We start from the raw sequence: 23,497 nt of genomic DNA, 5'->3' as shown, positions 1-23,497 counted from the left end.
TCTTCAGTACATAGCAGGGTACTAAAATCATACCCTGAATTGTTTTTTAATTGAGAAAAGTAATAGAATTTTAAATATAGAAATATGAGAATTTTAAAGTAATATATTGATTAAAGATCACTGATGATATAGATATAATATATCATAACAGAAGGAAAAGTAAATGGACTTGAGCTTAACTTCTCACCCTGGAATTATTAGTGGGGTGAAGAGGGAAATCATTAGCATTCTGGGCATTTTTATATTAAATGGTTTGTGAATATGCCAGAAGATCTGCTTTCAACTTGTAATTAGACAAGATAGTAACACTTGATGGTAACTTCTCTGTTTGTGTAGAAATAATACCAGTTAGTTTTGGAAAGCCATTCGGATCCATTCAAAAATTCCATGAAGTATGATGTATGCTTTGGAAGAGGGCTATGAGTGATACAATTGTTATATAAATGGAATAGACAAACCACTTGAATGCATTTTTCAAGGGCAAACATTTTTTGAGATTTTTGAGTAATAAAGAGGATTTTTCGCTTGAGCAGAAGGTGTGTTTGTTTTGCATTTTTCAGCTCCAAGCAAATAGCCCCCATGGTTTTAAAAGGCCCTGAAGTTCGGATAGTAGTAGGTAGTGTTTTGTTGTTGTTTTAATTTGAGAGTTGCAGGAATAATGGGCAGAGCTGTCATTTGCCAGTAGGCCACCATCTGCCTGCAGAGAATTATTGGACTGAAAGCTAAAACAGACTGTAAAAGACCTACTTGCTAAAGCATTGCTTATTCAGTGGTATTCCGTAGATAAGATCTATTTCCTGATATATTGTGCTCAAGTTATTTGCACATCTTAAGAAACTTTTAATATCTAAAACCATTGCTGTAAGGTTTAGGCAGAGGAGGTTTCCTTTTGTGTGATGCATAATAATAATAGAATACACTGATACAGTGTTTACTATGTGCCAAGCAAGCATATAATAACTAATTCTTAACTCTATGAGGCAGGTTCATTTATTATCCTGTTGTCTTATGAGGAAATCTAGCCAGAGAGAAGTTAACTAACCTGCCCAAGGTCATATAGTTAGTAAAGTGGTGATGCTTGAATTTTAACCTAGACAGATTACTTCAGAGTCAGCGTCTGCCTTACTACCCTGTTTCCTGAGCGGGAATTTCCCCTTGTGTCAGGCAACACTAGGTGTTAGGAGTGGAGGTGTGCAGGTGTTGCCTTACATTCTGTTTTCTTGATGTCGTGTGCTTTCTAAGAGTACAGACCTGAGCAATATGTCCAGGCTTGCAAAGTCTCAGGCGAAGCTGGGACTACAGCTTGTGTTTTCTGCCTCGGGTAGGATTTTCTTCTATGCATGTTGGGTGCTTCTCACTTAACCTAATAGTATGCCTTGTCTGTTTTCCCCCCTTCCCCTTTTTGTTTAAATTAATTCACAGAACACAAAAATTTACTAGGTATGAGGAACATTTAAAAAAATGAAATAGAGAAAATGGTACATCATATGTAATAAAGATAAATAGTTTTCTGAAATGTCTTTTTCAATCATATATATAAGTGTTGTGTGCTATATAAAACTATTTCTTATTGTGGATAATGAAGTTTGAAGCCTGTTGTTCATCTATGGATGCACTGGATGGGATTGGGAGTCTTCAGATTTCAGTAGGTTCTTCCACAAGCTTATGAAGACATTGTCCTGTTTAGGCTGTAAACTGTTTTTATTTCTTGATGAAAAGTGTTCTTCTATTTATGTGATTCCAGAAAAAAGATACAACTTTTTTTTCTACAGTTCATGTAGCTAGTTAACTAGACTTTTCAGAGTTATAATACATTTAGCTCCATGAGAACAGAGACCATCCATGTCTGTATCTCTAGGGCCTGGCATTTAATCGATTCTCAATAAATATGTGTTGGTTGTATGACCAACATTTTGGTGAGTTTACATTTTTTTTCTCCAGGAACTTCAGAGACACCACCTATTACTGAGTGTGTCTGTGAGATCCTTAGAGGCCTTGCATCAGAAGGTCATCTTGACAGTGAGAGGACGGGGGAATTGGATTCTGTCTTACCCGAAGGCTGTGGTTCAACACTGGGTGGCAGAGGTGGTTTTGGTTCTCTGTGGGGCCCTAGTATCTTGATTCTCTTCTATGTTTTTAAGAGTAATGTAATGGGGCTGGGCACAGTGGCTCACGTCTGTAATCCCAACACTTTGGGAGACCGAGGAAGGTGGATTGCTTAAGCCCAGGAGTTCAATACCAGCCTGGGCAACATGGCAAAACCCTGTCTTTACTAAAAATACAAAAAAATTAGCCGGGCATGGTGGCGCATGGCTGTAGTCTTAGCTACTCGGGAGGCTGAGGTTGGGGGATCACCTGAACTTGGGAAGTTGAGGCTGCGGTGAGCCAAGATGGTGCCATGTCATAATAGCCTGGGGGAGAACGCTGTCTCAAAAAAAAAAAAAAAAGAAAAAAAAGGTAATGGAAAGGACACGAGTGAAAATTCTGGGTCTTAGTCCCAGTCGTGGAAGTGAATCATTCAGTAAGTGTTTACAAAGAACTACCTTTCATTGCACCTTAGGAGCTAGTAAATGATTCGTGTGTCTTACTAACTTTTGTTTAATCCTCACAGTTCCTCTGTGAGGTTCATTACTATTATGTTCTCCATTGTATACGTGAGAAAACTGGAGGTGCAGAGAGTATGTTAAATATGTTAGCTCTCAATAGTAATTACTGTGTTTGGGACTGGAGATACCAAGCCGTGTCCTTATGGAGGTTATAATCTAATGCAGAAGACCAGCAATAAGTAAGTAAAATAAAAACTATTCCTTTCAGGCAGGGATAAATGCTAAGAAGATAAATATGCTCAGAGAAAAATAATAATGGGAGAATGGCGAATAGTCTGCCATTTTAGATGGAATAAGCAGAGAAATCCTCTATTGGCCATGGTAAATTCAAATAGAAACCAGAATGGAGCAAGGGAATTCGCAGCATGAATAATCTGTAGGAAGAGGCAGAAGGATAGCAATAGCACACAGGCCCTGAGCCAGTAGACCGTGGCTTGTTCTGGCAACATGAGATGGCCATAGTAGCTTAAGCCAAATGAGCAAGAGGAGAGTAGTACTTGATGGCATCAGAGAGGGCACAGGCCAGCTCAGATGTGGCCTTGAATACACATCATTGTAAAGGAGTTTAGATTATGTTCTGATGCCTTCTACATACACACTAGTCTTTTGCTAGACAGAGACCTCTCAGGTCTTTGCCAGTATTAAAATCTTACGACTTTAAAGTAGTGGTGTCATTTCAAGCCATTCAAATCAGCAATGTGTTCTAGAGAAGAGTTGATTCGCACTTCTAGATACTCTTCAGGGGCAAAGCCAGTTACCCTTGCTAAATTTTTCAAGGTGGCTGTCAGCTGTAGCCGTAAGAGCCTGTAAAAGATGGCTGGACCTTTCTGCCCCTCTGCTGTCTCATTTTCCTTACCTATGCAGTCAGAGCTGTGCTGGGCATGGACTGTGTTTGCCAGTATATGGTATGTGTTTCAAGAATGTTAATCCCTACAAAGAGTCATTTTATGTTTTCTGGCACAACTGATGCTTTTATTCCTGTAACCTTTTTTGTTCCCAGTTTGCTCAAGTACTTATGCTCCCCGATAGAGAGTGTGACAACTTGGGGTACTAATAAAGTATATGACAACTGTTGGAGTTGTGGGAACATGCCCCCTTTTGTTAATAGAGGCATAATTGTAACCAAAGAAATTTAATTTCTTCTTTAGCAAACACTGACATTTCTGTTTCAGAATAAGTGCTAGAGAAAAAGGAAATATGAAAGTTACCATGTATCGTGAATACATTGAGTTCTCTCTGTAATAACTCAAAACTGATCTATAGCTAAAATTAAAAACATACAAGCGTATCGTAAATCTTGACTATGTCTGTGTTCACCTCTAATTCTGTTTGGAATAAGGCTTCAAATGCTTTCAAGAATGATGTGAGTTACAAATAAACAGAAAAAGTTATCCTGTCTTCCATTTATTTTATTTGTACATATCCATTTCAAGAAAAAAAAAAGACTTAAAAAATACAATTCTATCCCAGAAATGGATCCTTACCTGCACAACCATTGAAGGAAAAAAAAATCATGCAAACTGAAACTATGTTTTTTTGTAGTGACTGAGTGGAAGATGCAGTTATTCCAGTAGAATATATAAGAAGCTCTGATTTTACAACTGATAGCACAAAAGAAAACACAAACGTCACTGGTTTAATGCAAGGAAACACAATTTTGCATATGGGTATGACAAGGTTTGCAAACTTCTGGAAAGGGCCCATATGAAACAAATACAAGATTGAACACACCACTTACTGACATGCCCCTCCTACCCACATCAGGTTTGTTAACGGTATTTTTTACTTGCTTGGAAACAAATAACTGGGTGACCATTTAAAATCAAAATTATAATTTGATATGTGCCCAATGAATGAAATTGCAAATATCTCATGCTTTTAAATTACTTTTGGTCATAGATACTAATTCATAATTGCTGAAATGCATCACCATGTAGAGAAGAGACTAGGTTACACAATTTATCAGATTTGTTCCCTTAGCCATAATGACAGTATTCCAAGTTTCTTAAAAATAATAGATAATGTTCCTGATGACTAACGTGGGTTTTACCATCTTGGAAAAGCTATACAATTTCATATTTTAAAATTTCTGTCAAATTTTGCTTGATGCCTCTATATCATGTACAAGGCATTGTGTAATCAACTCACCTTATGGCTGTGAGCCACCAGAGGATGAGAGTTGACGAAACAGCCAGACACCAAAGGAAGATGGCCAGGGCTGTCCCCTGTGCCAGGGGCCTCCACTGGGGAACAGTATGTAAATCTTGGGGAGAGGAAGATGTGACTGGGAGTTAGGGATGCTTAATGAGAGGAGAACCAGATGATCAGGGTCTAGCAAGGCCTGTAATCACAACGGGCACAGACTGGTACTGCACCACTGTTTATGTACTGACTAGCTCTGAGTGTGGCCTGCATGATACAAAGTGTGTGTGCTGTGAGTGCAGACAGTTGTCTGAAGTGTGGAGAAGAGGTTGATAGTCCCAAATACACCATGCATGATTTCCAGATACCTCTCACACAGGTCTAGCTGGGAAGCAAACAGTGCTGTCAGGATTTAGGGGGTGGGGGAGCAGGGGCAGGGGCCACAAAAGGTTTAACTTGAAACATTGTGTTAAGGAATGAACTTTTTAATGTTTTTCTCTGTTTCCACTCTAACAAACATGCATTTTCGCCTTCAGAAAATAGAGTCAATAGCTGTGCAGAGTTGAAGAAAAACGTCCTCTGGTGTTCCCTCTGCATTTATCTATATTTAAAAGGAAAAAAAGAGAGTTAGTCTGAAATATTTGTAAATAAAATCATGTTTAACAATGAAAGATCACTATCACTTGTTCATAATTTACTCTGCAAAATTTTAAAACACAAGACCCCCAAAAACACAGAGAAAAAAGTGAAGAGTAGTGGTTTTAGAACTACATGTCTCAATTAAAACAACAATGAAGTACCACTACACATCTATTAGAATAGCCAAAATCCAAAGCACTGACACCACCAAATGCTGGTGAGGACATGGAGCAATAGGAACTCTCACTCATTGCTTGTGGGAACACAAAACGGTACACCCACTTCAGAAGACACTGCTGTTTCTTAAACTGAACATACTGTTACCATACTTTTTAGCAACTGCACTTCTTGGTGTTTTACCCAAATGGGTTGAAACCTGAACATCTACCCAAAAGCCTGCATATGGATGTTGACAGCAACTTCATGCATAATTGACAAAACTTGGAAGCACCCAGGATGATCTTCAGTATTTTAGTGGATGGATAAACTGATATATCCGGATGCACAGGGGAGTATTATTCAGTGCTAAACTTTATATTACTCAGTGATACAGGCTTCTCTGAAGAGGGTACATATTGTTTGGTTCCAATTATATGACATTCTGGAAAAATCAAAACTGGAGACAGGTTTAAAAAGATCAGTGGTTGATGAGCAGAGGGCAGGGGGAGATGAGAAGGTAGAGTACAGGATTTTTAGAGCAGTGTAACTAGTATATGGGAACGCTGCTCAATTTTGCGGTGAATCTAAGACTTCTCTAAAAAGGAAGGCCTATTTAAAACAAGTCCCTAGGTAAAGCATTGCTATGGTCATGGAAAGACTTTGGAGTTACTTAAAATGAGACTTCTGAGTGTTCTGTTGCATTTGGGAATAGGGGAGAGATTGGGGGATGAGGGAGAGAGGTGTGGAGAAGAAAGCAAAAGGCTAGGACCACAGTGTGTAGGTGTGCTAAAGTCAAAGTCTGCTTGGAGACTGTTGACATGCCAGCCCAAGGAGGACATTTCAAGGGAAGCTGATTTTCTGGGCACAAAAGTATTGCCCCTTCCCCTGTCCTAACATTGCACCGACCGCTGAGATTTGTTCCATTACACCTGTATCGTCTACGGAAAGTAAAGGCCTGGCCAAGCACAGGAAGCACGTGGTGGCGTGCATCAACTTCCACGAGTGTCACCCAGGTTACTTTGGTAAAGTTGGTTATGAGGCATTACCACTTAAAGAGAAACCAGGGCTTCTGCCCAACTCTCGACCTTGACAAATGTAGACCTTGGTCAGTCAAGAGACATGAGTCATCACACGCTGACAATAATAATAATAATAATAATAATAATAATAAATAAATAAAACAGGTTGGAGCTGCTCCCATGATTGATGGAGTGCTATGGGCTACTGCAGAATTCTGAGGAAGGGAAACTCCCAAAGTAGCCCGCTGTCATGAAGGCCAAGTTCTTCAGCAGGAGAGCTGGGAGAAGATTAAGGATGTATATATAGGGGGAAGTAGGGAGGCTGTGTCCTGGTGACTTGAAGCCACAAGGAGAGAGCTTAACTAAATGCTAACAAATGAAAAAAAAAAAAAAAGGTAGAGGGTTGGTGATCTACATGAGTCGGGGGGGTGGGTGGTAAACTTGCTAAAACACAGCTTTCCAGGCCATATCTGCAGAGGGTCTTGTTTGGTGGGTTTGGACTGGGTCTTTAATCTGTGTATTTAACAAATTCTCCATGTGATTTTGTTGTGGGCCATCCTGGAGCACACTTCGAGAAACACAAAGTTTTCAAACATACATTCTCAAGCACACTTTGAGACTCCTGTCTACCTATCCAAATCTTCTTTGTGCAAACTAGTTTGCATTTTTCTATCCCTAGGGATTTCACTGCTTCCAGAGGTAGAATGAATTCTCAACACCATCAACAAAAAGAATGTTGCATGTTTAAATACTGGAGAAAATGGATACAACAATATTAATATAATGACTGTTTGTCATTCCCAAACTGGAAAAATCCTATATGTCCATTAACAATAGATGGATAAATTGTGACACAGTCATATAATGGAATACTATAGTAATTAAAGGAAAAAGAACCACAGCTATTTCAACAACATGGATTAATTTCACAAGCTTGAGGGACACAAGCCAGTCTCAAGAATGTGAATACAGTAGGGTTCAGTTTATATAAGGTTAAAAAAAAAAAGCTATTTTGGTTAGGGATCCATACATAGGCAATAAAGTCATAAAGATAGAAGCAAGGAAATGATTATCATGAAAGCCAGGAGAGTAGTTACTTCTTGGGGAGAGGAAGGAAGCTGTGACAGGGGAGACATATGGGGAGGGTGGAGCTTCTGCAATTCTCTTCTATTTCTCGTCCTGCATGGTGGTTATGTGAGTGTTCATTTTATTCCTCAAACTCTACATACTACTTTTATGCATTCCTATATGTATGATAGAGCCCACAATCAGGAAAAAATAAGTTTTTTAAAAGTTCTTTTCCCCTCTCATAAATATGTCATACTTTATCCTTGCAGGAGACTCAAATACAGCAATCTGCAATTTGTCTGTCTGTCCAGCTAGAGGTTCTACATCTGGATGGTAGGGGCTTAGCCTTTGCCATGTTCATGGCCCCCACAGCACCTTGCTTATTGCTTTACTTCTTCCTCCTTTTCCTTTCAACCAACAAGCATTTCCTGGTTATCATCAATGTTGTGGAGTTACCAAGTTGAATGAGAAACAATGGTCCTGTTTTCCAAGAGCTCACGCTCAGTGGTAGAGATGAACATTCAACAGGAATTTACACTGTTAGGAGGTAAACACAGGAGCTAAAGGGGCACCTTCCATAATGTTGGGAAGGCAGAGAAGCTTTCTGAGGAAAGTAATAGTTGTCATCATTTAAAATGATAAACATTACTAGTAATGGCACAGAAATGCTTTTTAAATAACCAAAGTCATCCTGTTAATGATCTTGGAAGAGAAGTCTTGTTATCCCAGTTTTACAGATGATGAAACAGGGGCTCTGAAGGATGGGAATTAAATTTTTCAAGATAATGTGGTTAAGTAAGTGGAGAGAACTGGTTCACACCCAGGCCTTTGATTTTGAAGTCTTTGCACGTCTTGACTTTACTACACTATGCTGACCAGTTCAAAATGGTGGATGGCCAGATATGAGGGGGAGTAGCAAGGAGTGAAGCTGGAATTGTAATGACAGGCTGGGCTAAGAAAAGGCTTATGTTCCCTATTGCATGACGATAATGAGGAACCATGTGAGAACTGCTTTTCTGTTTTGTTTTTTTTTTTGCTTTTTAAAACAGGGTCTTGCTCTGTTGCCAGGCTGGAGTGCAGTGGTGCGATCTTGGCTTACTGCAGCCTCTGCCTCCCAAGTTCAAGTGATTCTTCTGCCTCAGACACCTGAGTAGCTGGGATTATAGGTGTGTGCCACTATGTCTGGCCATTTGTCTTTTTAGTAGAGATGGGGTTTCACCATGTGGCCAGCTGATCTTGAACTCCTGACCTCAAGTAATCTACCTGCCTCAGCCTCCCAAAGTGCTGGGATTAAGGTGGGAGCCACTGTGCCCAGCCCATGTAAGAGTTTTTAAGGAATGGGCTGACATCATAAAATATGGGTACACAGCAAATATTTGATAAATATTTGTTCCATCAAAAATAACTGCAGAGGCCGGGCGCGGTGGCTCACGCCTGTAATCCCAGCACTTTGGAAGGCCGAGGAAGGCAGATCATGGGTCAGGATATTGAGACCATCCTGGCTAACACGGTGAAACTCCATCTCTACTGAATATATATATAAAAAAAAAAATAGCTGGGTGTGGTGGCGGGCACCTGTAGTCCCAGCTACTCGGGAGGCTGAGGCAGGAGAATGGCATGAACCCGGGAGGCAGAACTTGCAGTGAGCTGAGATCGCGCCACCGCACTCCAGCCTGGGCAACAGAGTGAGACTCCGTCTCAAAAAAAAAAAACAAAAAACCGAAAACAAAACAAAACAAAAAAACTGCCGAGAGGTTGAAGTGCAAGGCAAAGAGCAAAGAGCCCTGTATGAGGCGTGCCTGGGATTGCCCTCAGTGTGCTTCAGGACTTGACAGGCCTTTCATCCTCTTGGGGCCTCAGTTTCCTCCTCTATCAAATGAAGGGACTGAACTAGGACTAGATAACCTCCAGGTCCGGTTCCAGCCTGGATGTTCTATGCTATCCAGATCTGAGCTCACTTTTTAGTGGGGATGAGCTCCTCTCAGCAGGCATCAGGATTGTTCAGTTTAGTTTGGTGTTGCTAGTTAAGCTGGGCCTAGAAGAATAGACATGTACTGGAAGATAATAAAGGTGGCAAAGGTGTAGAGATCTGAAAGCACATCGATTTTTCAGCGAACAGTGGGTCATTTGTTGAGGACAGAGCAAATGCTGCATGGGATGATGAGGGCAGGCAGAGAAAAAGAGGAAGCTGGAAAAATAGGTTGGAAGGAGGTGTCTCCATAGATTTGCCTATTTGGGACATTTTATAATCAATGGAATCACACAATATATGGTCTTTTGTGACTGGTTTCTTGGCATAATATTTTCAAGGTTCATTTATGTTGTCGTGGATATCAATACTTGGTTCCTTTTTATTGCTGAATAATGCTATGCTGCATTTAACCTGAATGTTCCAAACATGCCTTGGGATGTCTTCCTTCCTCATCTCTTTTCAGCAAATCTGTTTCCGCCCACAGCCCACTGTACAGTCACCTGACCTCACCTTATCAAATGCTGGGAGGAGGGAGGAAAGGAAGGGGTTGCTAACTCACATTCCTGCCCCTTCTCAGGTTTCCTCCCCTGTAGCAGGGACGGGTAAGAAGGTATAAATCCACAAACACTTGATTTATTATTTACACTGTCCATGATTGTATCAGTGGAAAATGCATCAAGTCTGTCACTGGTCCCCAAGAAGTTCCATGAGGACAAAGACTCAAATACAACTATTTTGTGCATAATGTAAGTTCTTCACCCTAGTGATCCAATTTTTCATCTTTGGCACAAACACTTCCCCAAATCAGGCCCAGATCTTCCCCAGAAAAGGAAGATAAGTAGCCTAGGGAATGACTCCAAGTGACCATCTAGTTCAAATGCATGTGAATTTTCTCACTACAATACCACTGCCTAATTGAGGCACGCGTGGAGTGGGACTTTCAGCCTCAGTGATGCCCTCTCCTTCATCTGTACAAACTCCAACTGTGTTCTAGGGCCCTTTCTTGTCCTCACAAAGTGGTGGATATTTTGCAGCATCTTCCTCATGATTTATCTGTTCTCCAGCCTCTTGCTGAATTCCACCAGTTCCTTGCATTTAACTGACTTAGCATGTTCTATTTCTGCTCCTGGGCCCTGAAACATTTCTCTCCTACAATCTGTCTTCTGCAACTATTACTACCTAACATTCCCAACTTTATATATGATTTTCTAAATTTATCTTCTTTCCAAAAGAAAACCATACCTATGTTTCTCATACTCATAATGTGTCTTTTAACACTATTAATATACAATTTTTTTTAAAGAACACTTTTTTTTTTTAAGAGGTAAGGTTTCACTCTCTCACCAGGCTGGAGTGCAGTAGCGAGATCATAGCTCACTGTAACCTCTAACTCCTGGGCTCAAGTAATCCTCCTGCCTCAGCCTCCCAAGTAGCTAAGACTATAGGCATGTGCCACCATGTCCAGCTAATTTTTTGTATGTTTATGTAGAGATGGGGTCTTGCTATGTTGCCCAGGCTGGGCTTGAAGTCCTGACCTCAAGCGATCCTCCCACCTCAGCCTCCCATAGTGCTGAAATTATAGGTGTCAGCCACTGTGCCTGGCCAAGAACACATTTATTATGTTCTATTTCCTCCATGTTTCATAATTGATAACTTGGTCATTCAACATAATGCCAGTGTTACACTCACATAAATTGGGTTGATCCTTGTTCAGGATTTCTTTCAGACTCTGATAAAAATACATTTGGTCATTACAATAACCTTTGAATGTACTCTATTACCTTCTGCCTTTTACTATCACATTGAACTAAAGGCTCTTTCTGTATTACCTTCCCCATTGACTATCACAGTGGACATGCACTCGTTGCAATTCAGTGCAACATTTAACTTTTCGCTTCTTGGTCAGATAAAACCCAGCCTTAACCCAAATTTTTTTTTTTTTTTTTTTTTTTTTTTGAGATGGAGTCTCGCTCAGTCACCCAGGCTGGAGTGCAGTGGCCAGATCTCAGCTCACTGCAAGCTCCGCCTCCTGGGTTTACACCATTCTCCTGCCTCAGCCTCCCGAGTAGCTGGGACTACAGGCGCCCGCCACCTCGCCCAGCTAGTTTTTTTATTTTTAGTAGAGACGGGGTTTCACCGTGTTAGCCAGGAGGGTCTCGATATCCTGACCTCGTGATCCACCCGTCTTGGCCTCCCAAAGTGCTGGGATTATAGGCTTGAGCCACTGCACCTGGCCTGTACATTGTTAAAGAAAAAAAATGTTCAATGATTCTTGTTAAAGCATGGTAAGGGAGGCTTTACTGGGGACCATTACGATGGGGATAGATAGGGACTACGGCAACAGAATTTTGCAGCAGGGGGGAGGGATGGGACTCAACTCTGAATACAGCGTGGGCAAGTGGGAATTTATAGTCAAGGAGCAGGATGGGAGTCAGTGGATGGAAAATTACTAAGAGGTAACAACATCAGGAGTAAGGAAAATTCTGGCTACCGACCTGACAGGACCCTTGCTGAAGACAGACCAACATGATCAGACAGCACCTGGGGATGATGGAGGATGAGCACCCCAATCAGATATTGAGGGTAGGGATCTTGCTAAATTGATTTAGCAGGTTTTACAAGGAAGTGCACAGATAGGCCTAGGAGAAGGTTCAAGAGTCTGACTAAAGTTTGGTCAGCAGAGAACCTTTGTCAACATCCAGCTAGACAGTAAGCTCTGCGAGCACGAGGCCATTACTCAGCATAGTATCCCCCGTGCCTGGCTCTAGGTAGAAAGGCAAAAAACCAAAAAGGTAAACAAAAGAATGTATCCTCTATTCCCACATTTGCTCTTCCTTTCCTCACAGAAATGAACTGTCGTGGGGCAAGAAGCATGTTCTTAAAGCCCATTTTCTGCAGTCTGGGCTTTATGGGAGGAGAACGCATTCTGCCTTCTAAAAACAAGGCGACTTGGTTTCAGCACAGAGGACTCAGCGCACAGCACCTCAAGGACAGTACTAGTTATTTTCTGTCAATCAGGCCAGAGCTGATGTTTTGGGGAGGGCTGAGGCGGGGTCCCGGAGCTCTCAGTGGACCATTGCCCACCTCTATTTCCCTCCCTAATCTGCCTCCTCATTTTGTTTTGTGGCTTAAATACGGGGACTTCTTAATGAAATTAAAAAACTGCTTATTGCCAAACAGTCAGAGTCATGTGCTGTAGTGCTTGCCCTGTGGAGCCCAAAGATGTGGGTAGGTTTAAAGACAAAATCAAATGATAAGGCTTTCTAGATGGGAAAAGCAGTCTTCTACTTCGGTGAGTAGAAAACTCCGTGAAGTTAGTTGGGATCCTCTTTAGGACCAAGATGCCAAGTTTTGAGAATAAAGGCAGTGAGGCAATTTCTGTTGTCTTATAGAAGGCGTGTATGCGCGTGTGTGTGCGTGTGTGTGTGCGTGTGTGTGCGTGGTGGGAAAAGGCTGGATTCTTGAAGTGCATTTTGTTTTGTTTTGTTTTGAGACGGAGGTTCGCTCTTGTCACCCAGGCTGGAGTGCAATGGTATGATCTCAGCTCACTGCAACCCCCACCTCCCGGGTTCAAACAATTCTCCTGCCTCAGCCTCCCGAGTAGCTGGGATTACAGGCATGTGCCACCATGCCCAGCTAATTTTTGTATTTTTAGTAGAGACAGGGTTTCACCATGTTGGCCAGGCTGCTCTCTGACTTCTGACCTCAGGTGATCCGCCTGCCCCGGCCTCCCAAGTGCTAGAATTACAGGTGGGAGCCACTGCCCATGGCCTGAAGTGTATTTTTAAGGAGCAAAAGAGAGCCCAGTTGAACTGGGTGGGAACAAAGCCTTTTGTCTACTCTCCAAAGTTCTCCTTTGGTTCTACAGGTTACCTCGACTCTTCCTAAGTCTCAAAGTAGATTCTCCTTGCTCATCTAATTCCCATGTGGAGAGTATTTTAAGAGAATAAGTGGCATTTATCTTTTTGTATATCACTGCAACTCAAAGGAAATGGAAAAGAACCAATTTACTAAATGCTTTCAAAGTTACAGGAACTTTTCTTGGTGCTTAGAGCTTTAGCAAATTTAAACCAATTAGCTTATAAGGTACTGGTGTTTAATGTCCTTAGCAAACAGAGAACAGTCCTGCACAATCAGCTTACTGACTGTTTTCTGTGAATGAGACTTCCTCAGTAATTGTGCAAACTTGAAAGTAGTATGTCCTCCAACATAGAGTATGTTTACTCCATAATCAATTATTATAATATTAATTCATAGTAACCCTCTTTTATCATGAATAGTCAAAAGTAAGTTTCATCGTGACCTTTCTCCAAAAGATCTGCAATTCTGAGTCAGCAAAGTCAGTATGTATGAGGTCTTAATGTATTTAATTTAGTTAGAAACTAGGTAAGTAGATTTGCTTCTGACTTCAAGAATTTACCAGCCGGATGGAGTGGCTCATGCCTGTAAACTGCCCATGCTTTGGGAGGCTGAGGTAGGAGGATTACTTCATCTCGAGACCAGCTTGGGAAATAAAGTGTCTCTACAAAAATAAAAAAATCAGCTAGACACATGCCTGTAGTCCTAGCTACTGGAGAGGCTGAGGTGAAGGATGGCTTGAGGCCAGGAGCTTGAGGCTAAAATGAGCTGTGATGGAGCTACTGCACTCACTCCAGCCTGGACAACACGGTAAGACCCTGTCCCTTAAAAAATAAATAAATAAATAAAAGAGCTGAGGTGGGAGGATCACTTGAGCCTAGGAGTTTGAGGCTGCAGTAAGCCATGATCGTGCCACTGTACTCCAGCCTGGGTGACAGTGAGATCTTGTCTCAAAAAAAAAAAAAAAAAAAAAAGAAAAGAAAATGTGGTATATACACACAATGGAGTACTATTCAGCTATAAGAAAGAATGAGATCCTGTCATTTGCAACAACACGTATGAAACTGGAGGTCATGTTAAGTGAAATAAACCAGGCTCAGAAAGACAGACTTCGAATGTTCTCACTTATTTCTGAGAGCTAAATATTAGAGCAATTGAACTCATGGAGACAGACAGTAGACTGATAGTTACCAGTGTCTGGGAAAGGTGAGGGGGAAGTGGGAATGGCTAATGGATACCGAAATTTAGGTAGATAGAATGAATGCGATCATCTAGTATTTGATAGCACAAAATGGTGACTCTAGGCAACAATAACTTATTGTACACTTAAAAATAACTAAAAGACTATAATTGGATTATCTGGAACACAAAGAAAGGATAAATGCTTGAGGTGATAGATACCTCATTTCCCCTGATGTGATCACTGCACACTGCATGCCTATAGCAAAGTATGTTACGTATCCCATAAATATATACACTAATATGTACCCACCAAAAATAAAAATTTTAAGAAAGAAAGAAGCATAAAAAAGAATTTACCATTTTTGGTCTGAGACGTGATATAAAATCCTGCAGTAAGTGATGTTCTGACAAGTACAGCAAAATATTATTTCATTAAAAAGCTAAAAGCAGGCCAGGTGCAGTGGCTCATGCCTGTAATCCCAGCACTTCGGGATGCCGAGGCGGGTGAATCACCTGAGGTCAGGAGTTCAAGACCAGCCCGGCCAACGCAGTGAAACCCGGTCTCCACTAAAAATACAAAAAGTAGTAGGGTGTGGTGGTGGGTGCCTGTAATTCCTGCTACTCGGAAGGCTGAGGCAGGAGAATCGCTTGAGCCCGGGAGGCAGAGGTTGCAGTGAGCTGAGCAACAGAGTGAAATTCTGTCTCAAAAAAAAAAAAAAAAAAAAAAGCTAAAGCAAGTGAAGAGGAAATAGTAAATTTTTGAGTTTTTACCTGACTTCTTGTAGGAAAAGTAGAGCAGTGATGATATTTCTACCCAGCAGTCAACAGAACATATTACTAAATGAGGAAAGCAATTACACCGCTTTGGGAATTACACATTTTGTTTACTCTTTCTCTTTAGTTCCATGGATTTGTAAATCATAAAACGGTTGGCTGGTCCAAACATTGCCTATGTCTAGTGGTGTTTTTCCTGAATTTTCCCACACGGTTGAAACCATTGCTAGAGTTTCATTTTATTTTTCATGTATTGGCACCATGGAACCTCTGGGACAATGCCAAGCTGTTACAGCGTGGTTTAGGATCACGCTCTGTGTGCCAGCACCTTCCTTTTCTAATCTTGTCCCCTGTTAAACAAGACACAGCCTCACATCACAGGGATCCCTAACTGCCAGAGGATAACACCAGCGGCTCAGCAAGGCAGACCTGAGTGTGCAGAACCTGGGCATGGTCTGGGGAAAATCATCAAATGCAGTTTTCAAAAGTTGGGGTTATGTAAAAGGCTGCTCATAGGGGGTCATCCAGTTCACATATCCAGTCAGGCCACAGAGTTCTCATTATCAAGGCCATAGAAAGAAGGAGGACTATATATACATTGACTTTAAAGAGATTTAAGGACAAACTTCAGCAAAAATATAAGGATGATTTATAATCAGCACATTAATGGCTTCTCTAAATAGGACTTCCCATAGTTCGTGCAGCTTGTCCACTTACACGTTTTAAGTAACTGTTTTTCCTTTTCTCTTTCTCTCCGTTCTGCCGAAAGTTTTGAATAACATCTTTTAGCAGATATGAAAAAAAATCATCCCCTCTAAAATGACCTCTCTAAAACACCTGCTCAATCATTTTCCTGTTTGAAGTTTCTCAGTGCTTCCCTCCCAGAACTGAGTACTTTCAGGATTCAGTCCAAACATCCTTGGGTAGGCTGGAACTATGCAATATGGTGTAGCCCCTAGCCACACATGGTTTCGGAGCACTTGAAATCTGACTAGCACAAGAAAGGAACTGAATTTTTAATACTGTTTAATTAAAATTAATCTAAAATTTAAACCTGGTATTTGACCCAATTTGTGGAAAATTAAAAACTATCTTTGGAATGACGTGGGTATGTGAAATCTACTTCTCAACTGTAAATTTTATGAAATATAAATATAGTTCCAGTATTTTTTATGGAAACTTAACAGCTACATTTGAGGTAAAGCCCTAAGTACCAGATTTTGAATACATAGTTCATAAAAAAAAAATGTAAAAATATTTCATTAAGAATTTTATGGCTGGGCACGGTGGGTCACATCTGTAATCTCAGCACGTTGGGAGGCTGAGGCGGGCAGATCAAGAGGTCAAGAGATTGAGACCATCATGGCCAACATGACGAAACCCCATCTCTACTAAAAATGCAAAAATTAGCCAGGTGTGGTGGCATGCACTTGTACTTGCAGCTACCGGGGAGGCTGAGGCAGGAGAATCGTTTGAACCCAGGAGGTGGAGGTTGCAGTGAGCTGAGATCGTGCCACTGCACTCCAACCTGGCGACAGAGTGAGACTCTGTCTCAAAAAAAAAAAAAAAAAAAGAGAACTTTATATTGATTACATGTTGAAATGATACTTAGGCTATATTAGGTTACATAAAATATATTGTTAAATTAATTTCACCTGTTTCTTTTTACCTTTCTTTGTTTATGTGTCTACTAGAAAAGTTTAAATTATACATGTGGCCCACACTATATTTCTTTTGTCAATGCTGAGCTAGCAAATTTATTGAATGCAGGAGGAATGAATGAATGAATGGATTCAAAGTCCTTTACTGCTTGCTTCAATCTTGCTCTTTAGTCTCATCTGTCACGACTTTAATTCATCTGTTTGGCACTTCATCTGGGCCAGCATTCCTGGCTCTTTCACGAGTCAGTGGCTTTGTTCCCTCTCCTCCATCTGGCTTGAGTTTCTCTTCATCCTTCAGGACCCAGCTCAAATGTCCTCTTTTCTCTGAAGCCTTTACTTACCTCCCCAGGCCTGAGTTCTGTGCTCCTAAAGGCCTGGAGCATTTCTAGATCCTATTACGGCACCTACCACTTCGCTGGGGTTTCATGTGTCACAGAGTTTCACAAGTCTGTTTTGTTTTGTTTTGTGTAGAGACGGAGTCTCACACTGTCGTTCAGGCTGGAGCACAGTGGTGCGATCTCAGCTTACTGCAACCTCTGCCTCATGGGTTCAAACAATTCTTGTGCCTCAGCCTCCTCCCGAGTAGCTGGGATTACAGATGCACACCACCACACCCATCTAATTTTTGTATTTTTAGTAAGACAGAGTTTCACCATGTTGGCCAGACTGGTCTCGAACTCCTGACCTCAAGTGATCTGCCCTCCTCAGCCTCCCTAAGTGCTGGGATTACAAGCACATGTCTTTTCCTATGAATTCCCAGCATTAAGTGGCATGCCTTGGACCTTAGAGATGCCCAGTAAATGTCTGCTGAGTATGTCAAAGATCTTACATAGAATAGCGCCAATTCTTTGCTGGTAGAATTCATGTCAGTGACTCCAGGAGGGGTTCTGAGTTAAAGTGGACCTTAGTGAAGGGGGTGCCGTAAGATGGGCAAAGGCAAAATCTATTATGTGATTATAACAACCACAGAGGAAGAAATCAAGAATGTGTACAGATGAGTCAAAAGGGCCTGGAATTCTCTTCTCCTTGCTGTTTGGGGAGGAGACATGCATGTAGCAAGCACAACTCATTTCAGCAGGACTGCAGGGGTGCAAACAGTATTGCACTGAATCAAAAGTTCTTTGTAGGAGTCTGGTGAAGGTCTGACAATCAGGAAGGAAAGGGGGTGGAGAGAAGACTATTTTAAGCAGAATCATAAAGAAAAAGTCTCTTAAGTCTTTCAGAACCAGATGGAAGATTTATGCTTCATTTGTCAAGTGAGAGGACAGAACCTTAGGGTTCCTCTACGTCACTCTCTCCTTCGGGCACACCTTTCTCTTCACTGCACGAGCAGGAGGGAGGGCTGTATCTAAATCTAGGTTTCTAGTTGTCAACCAAGGCAGGCCCAGATGAAATGCAGGCACGCTTCAGACTTGAAACTGAAAAGCACCCCCAGCGAAGGTGGGGCACTGATAAAGGAGGGCAAGCAGCAAGGAGCTGGGAAATTCCAAAGCATAGTTACACTTCAAAGTACTCTTCCTAGGGCAACATGGAGAGCCATGGGAGTAGAAACGAATGGGTTAAAAGAAATCAGCCTCTGCTTAAAATAGCTCAGCAGTCTCTCCTACCAGAAAAAAATCTAAGTAAGCATGTCTTTCCACCACATAGTTGTTAGTAGTAGACAAAAACAACCAAACTAAACTAGAAACAACCTAGTTGAATCAACGATAGAACATCTATATTGTGGCATATTATATAGCTATGAAAAAGAAAACAATATTGTGATGTGTTGACCTGGAGGTGTTTTGCAGAAATGTGTACAGCTTGGTAGTATTTGCATGAAATCACACCCCCCATCATGGTTTTGTGTGTGTGTGTGTGTCTGTAGTAAACAGTTTGATTTCAGAGAGAAAGAATGAGGGGCTGGGGGAAAGAAGAGAAGAAAGAGAGAAAGAGAACAGGAGGAGGAGGAAAAGGAGGAAGGGAGGAGAGGTGGAAAGATACACAATAAGCTGTTCACATTGGTTATTTGAGGGAAGCAAGGTTGTGAGGAGCATTGTGAATTGTGTGTGTGTGTGTATATATATAGTCATGCACCGAAAACAATGTTTTGGTCAATGACAGACTGCTTATACAATGGCAGTCTCATAAGATTATAATGAAGCTGAAACATTTCCAGTGCCTTGTGATGTGGTAGCCATCATAATGTCAGAGCGCAATGGATTACTCATGTGTTTGTGGTGATGCTGGTGTAAAGAAATCCACTGTGCTGCCGGTGTTGTAAAAGTATAGCATGTACAATTATGTAAAGTACACAGTGCTTGATAATGATGATAAACAACTATGTTACTGGTTTATGTATTTCCTATATTATACTTTCAATTATTATTTCAGTGTGCATTTTTTCTACTTGTTAAAAAAGAGCTGTCAAACAGCCTCAGGCAGGTCCTTCAGGAATGTGCCAGAAAAAGGCCTTGTTATCAAAGCAGGTGACAGCTCCAGGCATGTTACTGCCCTGAAGACCTTCCAGTGGGCAAGATACGGAGGTAAAGACAGTGGCATGATGATTCTAACCCCGTGTAGGCAGGCCTAGGTGAATGTGTGCGTCTCCATCTGAGTTTTTAAGAAAAAAAAAGCTTAAAAAGTAAAAAAAATTTTTTTAAATAGGAAAAACCTTATAGAATAAGGATATAAAGAAAAAATACTTTTGTACGTCTGTACAATGTTTGTGTTTTAAGCTAAGTTCTATGAAACAGTCAAAAAGTGAAAAAATTTTAAAAGCTTATAAAGTAAAAAGGTTATAGTAAGCCAAAGTTAATCTATTATTGAAGAAAAATATTTTATAAATGTAGCATAGCCTAAGTATACAGTGTTTATAAAGCCTACAGTAGTATACAGCAATGTCCTAGGCCTTCACGTTCATTCAATGACTCATTCAGAGCACCTGCCAGTCCTGAAAGCTCGATTCATGGTAAACACTCTATACAGCAAGTTTACCACTGACATTTTTTATTCTGTATTTTTACTGTATCTTTGCATATTTCGATATGTTTAGATACACAAATGGTTACCATTGTGTTACAACTGCCATGGTATTCAATACAGTGACAGGCTGTAGTGTGTAGTGAGCTATACCATCTAGATTTCTGTAAGTACACTCTCTGATGTTTGCACAATGACAAAATTGCCTAATGATGCATTTCTCAGATCATATCCCTATTGTTAAGTGATGCATGACTGTGTGTGTGTGTGTGTGTGTACTCGCACATACACACATAAATATATACAGTCTACTCTCTGTATCCAAAGTTCTGCACCTGCAGATTCAACTAACCAGAGATGAAAAATATTCCCTCCATCGTCCCTGCTCCTACTTTGTATGGAATCTGGCCAGCATCCTGATACAGCTTCCCAGCTTCCTACTAAAATACTTGTGAAGACCCTCCAAAATGAGAATAGTCACAAGAATTCTGAAAACTTGGACTGCTTGCTATTACCAGGGGTTCATGTCTGTGGTCCCAGCTACTTGGGAGGCTGAAGTGGGAGGATTACTTGGGCGCAGGGAAGTTGAGGCTGCAGTGAGCCGTAATTGCACCACTGCAAACCCGACTGGGCAACACAGAGAGACCCTGTCTCAAAACAAACAATCAAAAAACCAATAGAGCTATGTTTATTGACTTTTGGTAGAAAAATACTGATTATGACTTAAATTATGTCCAGTGAAATTGTCATTTGTGCGTGAAGCCACTATGATAGCATTCTCAGATATTCACTGAGAAATTGAACTAAAAATTAGTTACTTTAGCCAACTGAAAGAAGAATCAAAATTAAGAATTTGGTACAGAGAATTCAAGGTATAAAAGGAATTTTGGGTTTTCCTTTACTTGTGTTAGACTCCAAACTTGGGGATCCAGTAGATTTTGCAACCAGGCGGTGAAATGTGACCTTATGGTACCTTCTGCTTCCACTTTCCTCAGTAATACCAGAAACTGCAGGAACTTCTCACTCTTCGTGCCTCAATTCATAGGGCTTCTCCTGACAGCATGGTGACCAGAACAATGAGGACCATTGCATTTCAGGACCTAATGGAAACGGTCAAACTATTTACAAAGTGGAGACATTGCAGCAGCAGAATTGCTGAGGAAAAAAGCTTATTATCTCCTCTACAAAAGCAGAGTTGCCAAGGAACTTGATTTTCTGTGTCTGTAAAACTCATGTTTAATGAGTCACTGGGCTCTCTTTTTATTTTTTTAATCAGTTAAGAGTAGCAAACAACGCAGGGACAGATATAGTCTGTTATCAGACCCTCTTCATCTATGTCCTGGGGTGTTTCTGGGCTAATTATGCCATGAATAAAAGGTACATAAAAAATGGAAAAACCAAAATGTAAGGAAATACAATGTTCATTGGTGATTATCTTTGGGTGGAAGAATTCTGAATAATTTTAATGTTTACCTTTATATTCTTAAATTTTCTAGTTTGTTTCTTTTTTAAACAACGTGTAGTTGTTACTAGTATACTTAGTTAAAAAAGAGGCTTTAAATATCATTTGATATAATTCTGCCTATGCCACTTGAGATAGCTGTTTCTGTGGTTTCTCTCAGCTCACAACAAGCCCTTCTCTCTGGGTATTCCTTGTCCTCCATCTGCTTCACAGGGAAGAGTCCCAGGTAACCATGTATATATCAGTCAGGTCCTAATTCAAATGCTACCTCCTCAGACTTTCCAAACAGCTGCCCGCAGTGCTTGCTCCTAGCAATGCATTCTGTTTTGTTTTATCCACAGAACTTGTTAGTGGTTGCTTTATTTTCTTGTATACTGTTTGGCTCTTTTTCGTTTTTTTTTTTTTTGAGACCGAGTCTCATTTTGTCACCCAGGCCAGAGTGCAGTGGCGTGATTTTGGCTTACTGCAAATTCCGCCTCCCGGGTTCAAGCAATTCTCGTGCCTCAGCCTCCCTAGTAGCTGGGATTACAGATGTGCACCACCACGTCCAGCTAATTTTTATATTTTTAGTAGAGACGGGGTTTTGCCATGTTGCCAGGCTAGTGTCGAACTCCTGGCCTCAAGTGATCCACCCGCCTTGGACTCCCAAAGGGCGGGGATTACAGGTGTGAGCCACCATGCCTGGCCTGTTTTTCTCTTTTCAGTGAGGGGCTTTGTCACGTTGACTGCTGTGTCCCCAGCACCAAGTGTCGGGTCCCAAACATACCATATGCACTCAGTAAAGTACAGAACACAGGAAAAAGCTCCCCCGTGACCCCAGCTGCCTGTCTATAGCTAAGAGGGCCAAGAAGACCCTGAGCAAAGCAAGGCCGACCACATCATTTCTCTCAGGAATCTGGAACTGGGAATCACAGTGCCGTGGTAACGTACAAATGTGAAAGCTGTCAGGTGAGCATATTCTGGCTTGTAGGCCAGAGAAAGAAAAAAAAAACCCTGGCTTAGAAAGGCGTTTGTGAAGCAGTGGGGAGCACTGGGAGCTTTTTAGACCTGATCCCACACGCCCTCTGGAGCTTTCTGTGTCTCAGTCTTGAGTCTTCTAACCTTATAAAAGTTCTGCATTTCAGGTTAGACCAGCAGAGTTGGCACCTGTTACCTACAACCACGGAGTCTGGCTCAGTATTACCTACAATAACAATCAAGTTTTTAAGATTCACAGCAAAAAGGTGTGGTGGAAACGCTCCAAAATGTTTGCCTCTGAGTGGTGGGACTACCCAGTTTTCTATATTTTCTTTCTTTTCTCTTTTTTTTGGAAACAGGATCTTGCCAGGTGAGTGCAGTGGCACCATCTTGGTTCCCTGCAGCCTCGACCTCCTGGGCGCAAATGATCCTCCCACCTTAGTCCCCTGAGTGGCTGTGACCACAGACGTGCTCCACCATGCCCGGCTAACTTTTGTATTTTTGTAGAAATGGGTTTTGCCATGTTGCCCAGGATAGTCAAGTACTCCTAGGCTCCTGGCTGGGCGCGGTGGCTCACGCCTGTAATCCCAGCACTTTGGGAGGCCAAGGTGGGTGGATCACGAGGTCAGGAGTTCGAGACCAGCCTGGCCAACACAGTGAAACCCTGTCTCTACTAAAAATACAAAAAATTAGCCAGGCATGGTGGTGGGTGCCTCTAGTCCCAGCTACTTATGAGGCTGAGGCAGGAGAATGGCGTGAACCCGGGAGGTGGAGGTTGTAGTGAGCCGAGATTATGCCACCGCACTCCAGCCTGGGTGACAGAGACTCTTCTCATAAAAAATAAAAAAAAGGACTTCTAGGCTCCAGTGACCCACACTTGCCTTGGTTTTTTAAACTGCTGTGATTATAGACATGTGCCACCACACCTGACCAGTTTTCTATATTTTATAAAGCAAGTATGTGTTACTTTTATAGTAATAGACTTGGTAAATTCTAGTAGATCGTGTTCTATCCACTTTAGGAAGAAGAACTGAGAG

At 41.4% G+C, this 23,497-nt stretch overlaps 1 protein-coding gene across 2 annotated transcripts in view; it reads right to left on the bottom strand.

The window, feature by feature from the left end:
• Positions 1-3,997: 3,997 nt before the first annotated feature.
• Positions 3,998-23,497, bottom strand: part of AK5 (adenylate kinase 5) — a 292,705-nt gene continuing 273,205 nt past the window's right edge. For both annotated transcript variants that reach the window (XM_011953156.1, XM_011953157.1), the window contains exon 14: positions 3,998-5,349. In XM_011953156.1, the coding sequence (XP_011808546.1) occupies positions 5,281-5,349 (69 nt within the window). In that variant the 3' untranslated portion in view covers positions 3,998-5,280. The remainder of the gene's footprint in view (positions 5,350-23,497) is intronic.

Source organism: Colobus angolensis, unplaced genomic scaffold (assembly GCF_000951035.1).
Source record: "Colobus angolensis palliatus isolate OR3802 unplaced genomic scaffold, Cang.pa_1.0 Scaffold359, whole genome shotgun sequence".
Classification (NCBI taxonomy): domain Eukaryota; kingdom Metazoa; phylum Chordata; class Mammalia; order Primates; family Cercopithecidae; genus Colobus; species Colobus angolensis.
Note: the sequence above shows the minus strand (reverse complement) of the source record. Positions and strands in the feature narration are given on the sequence as shown.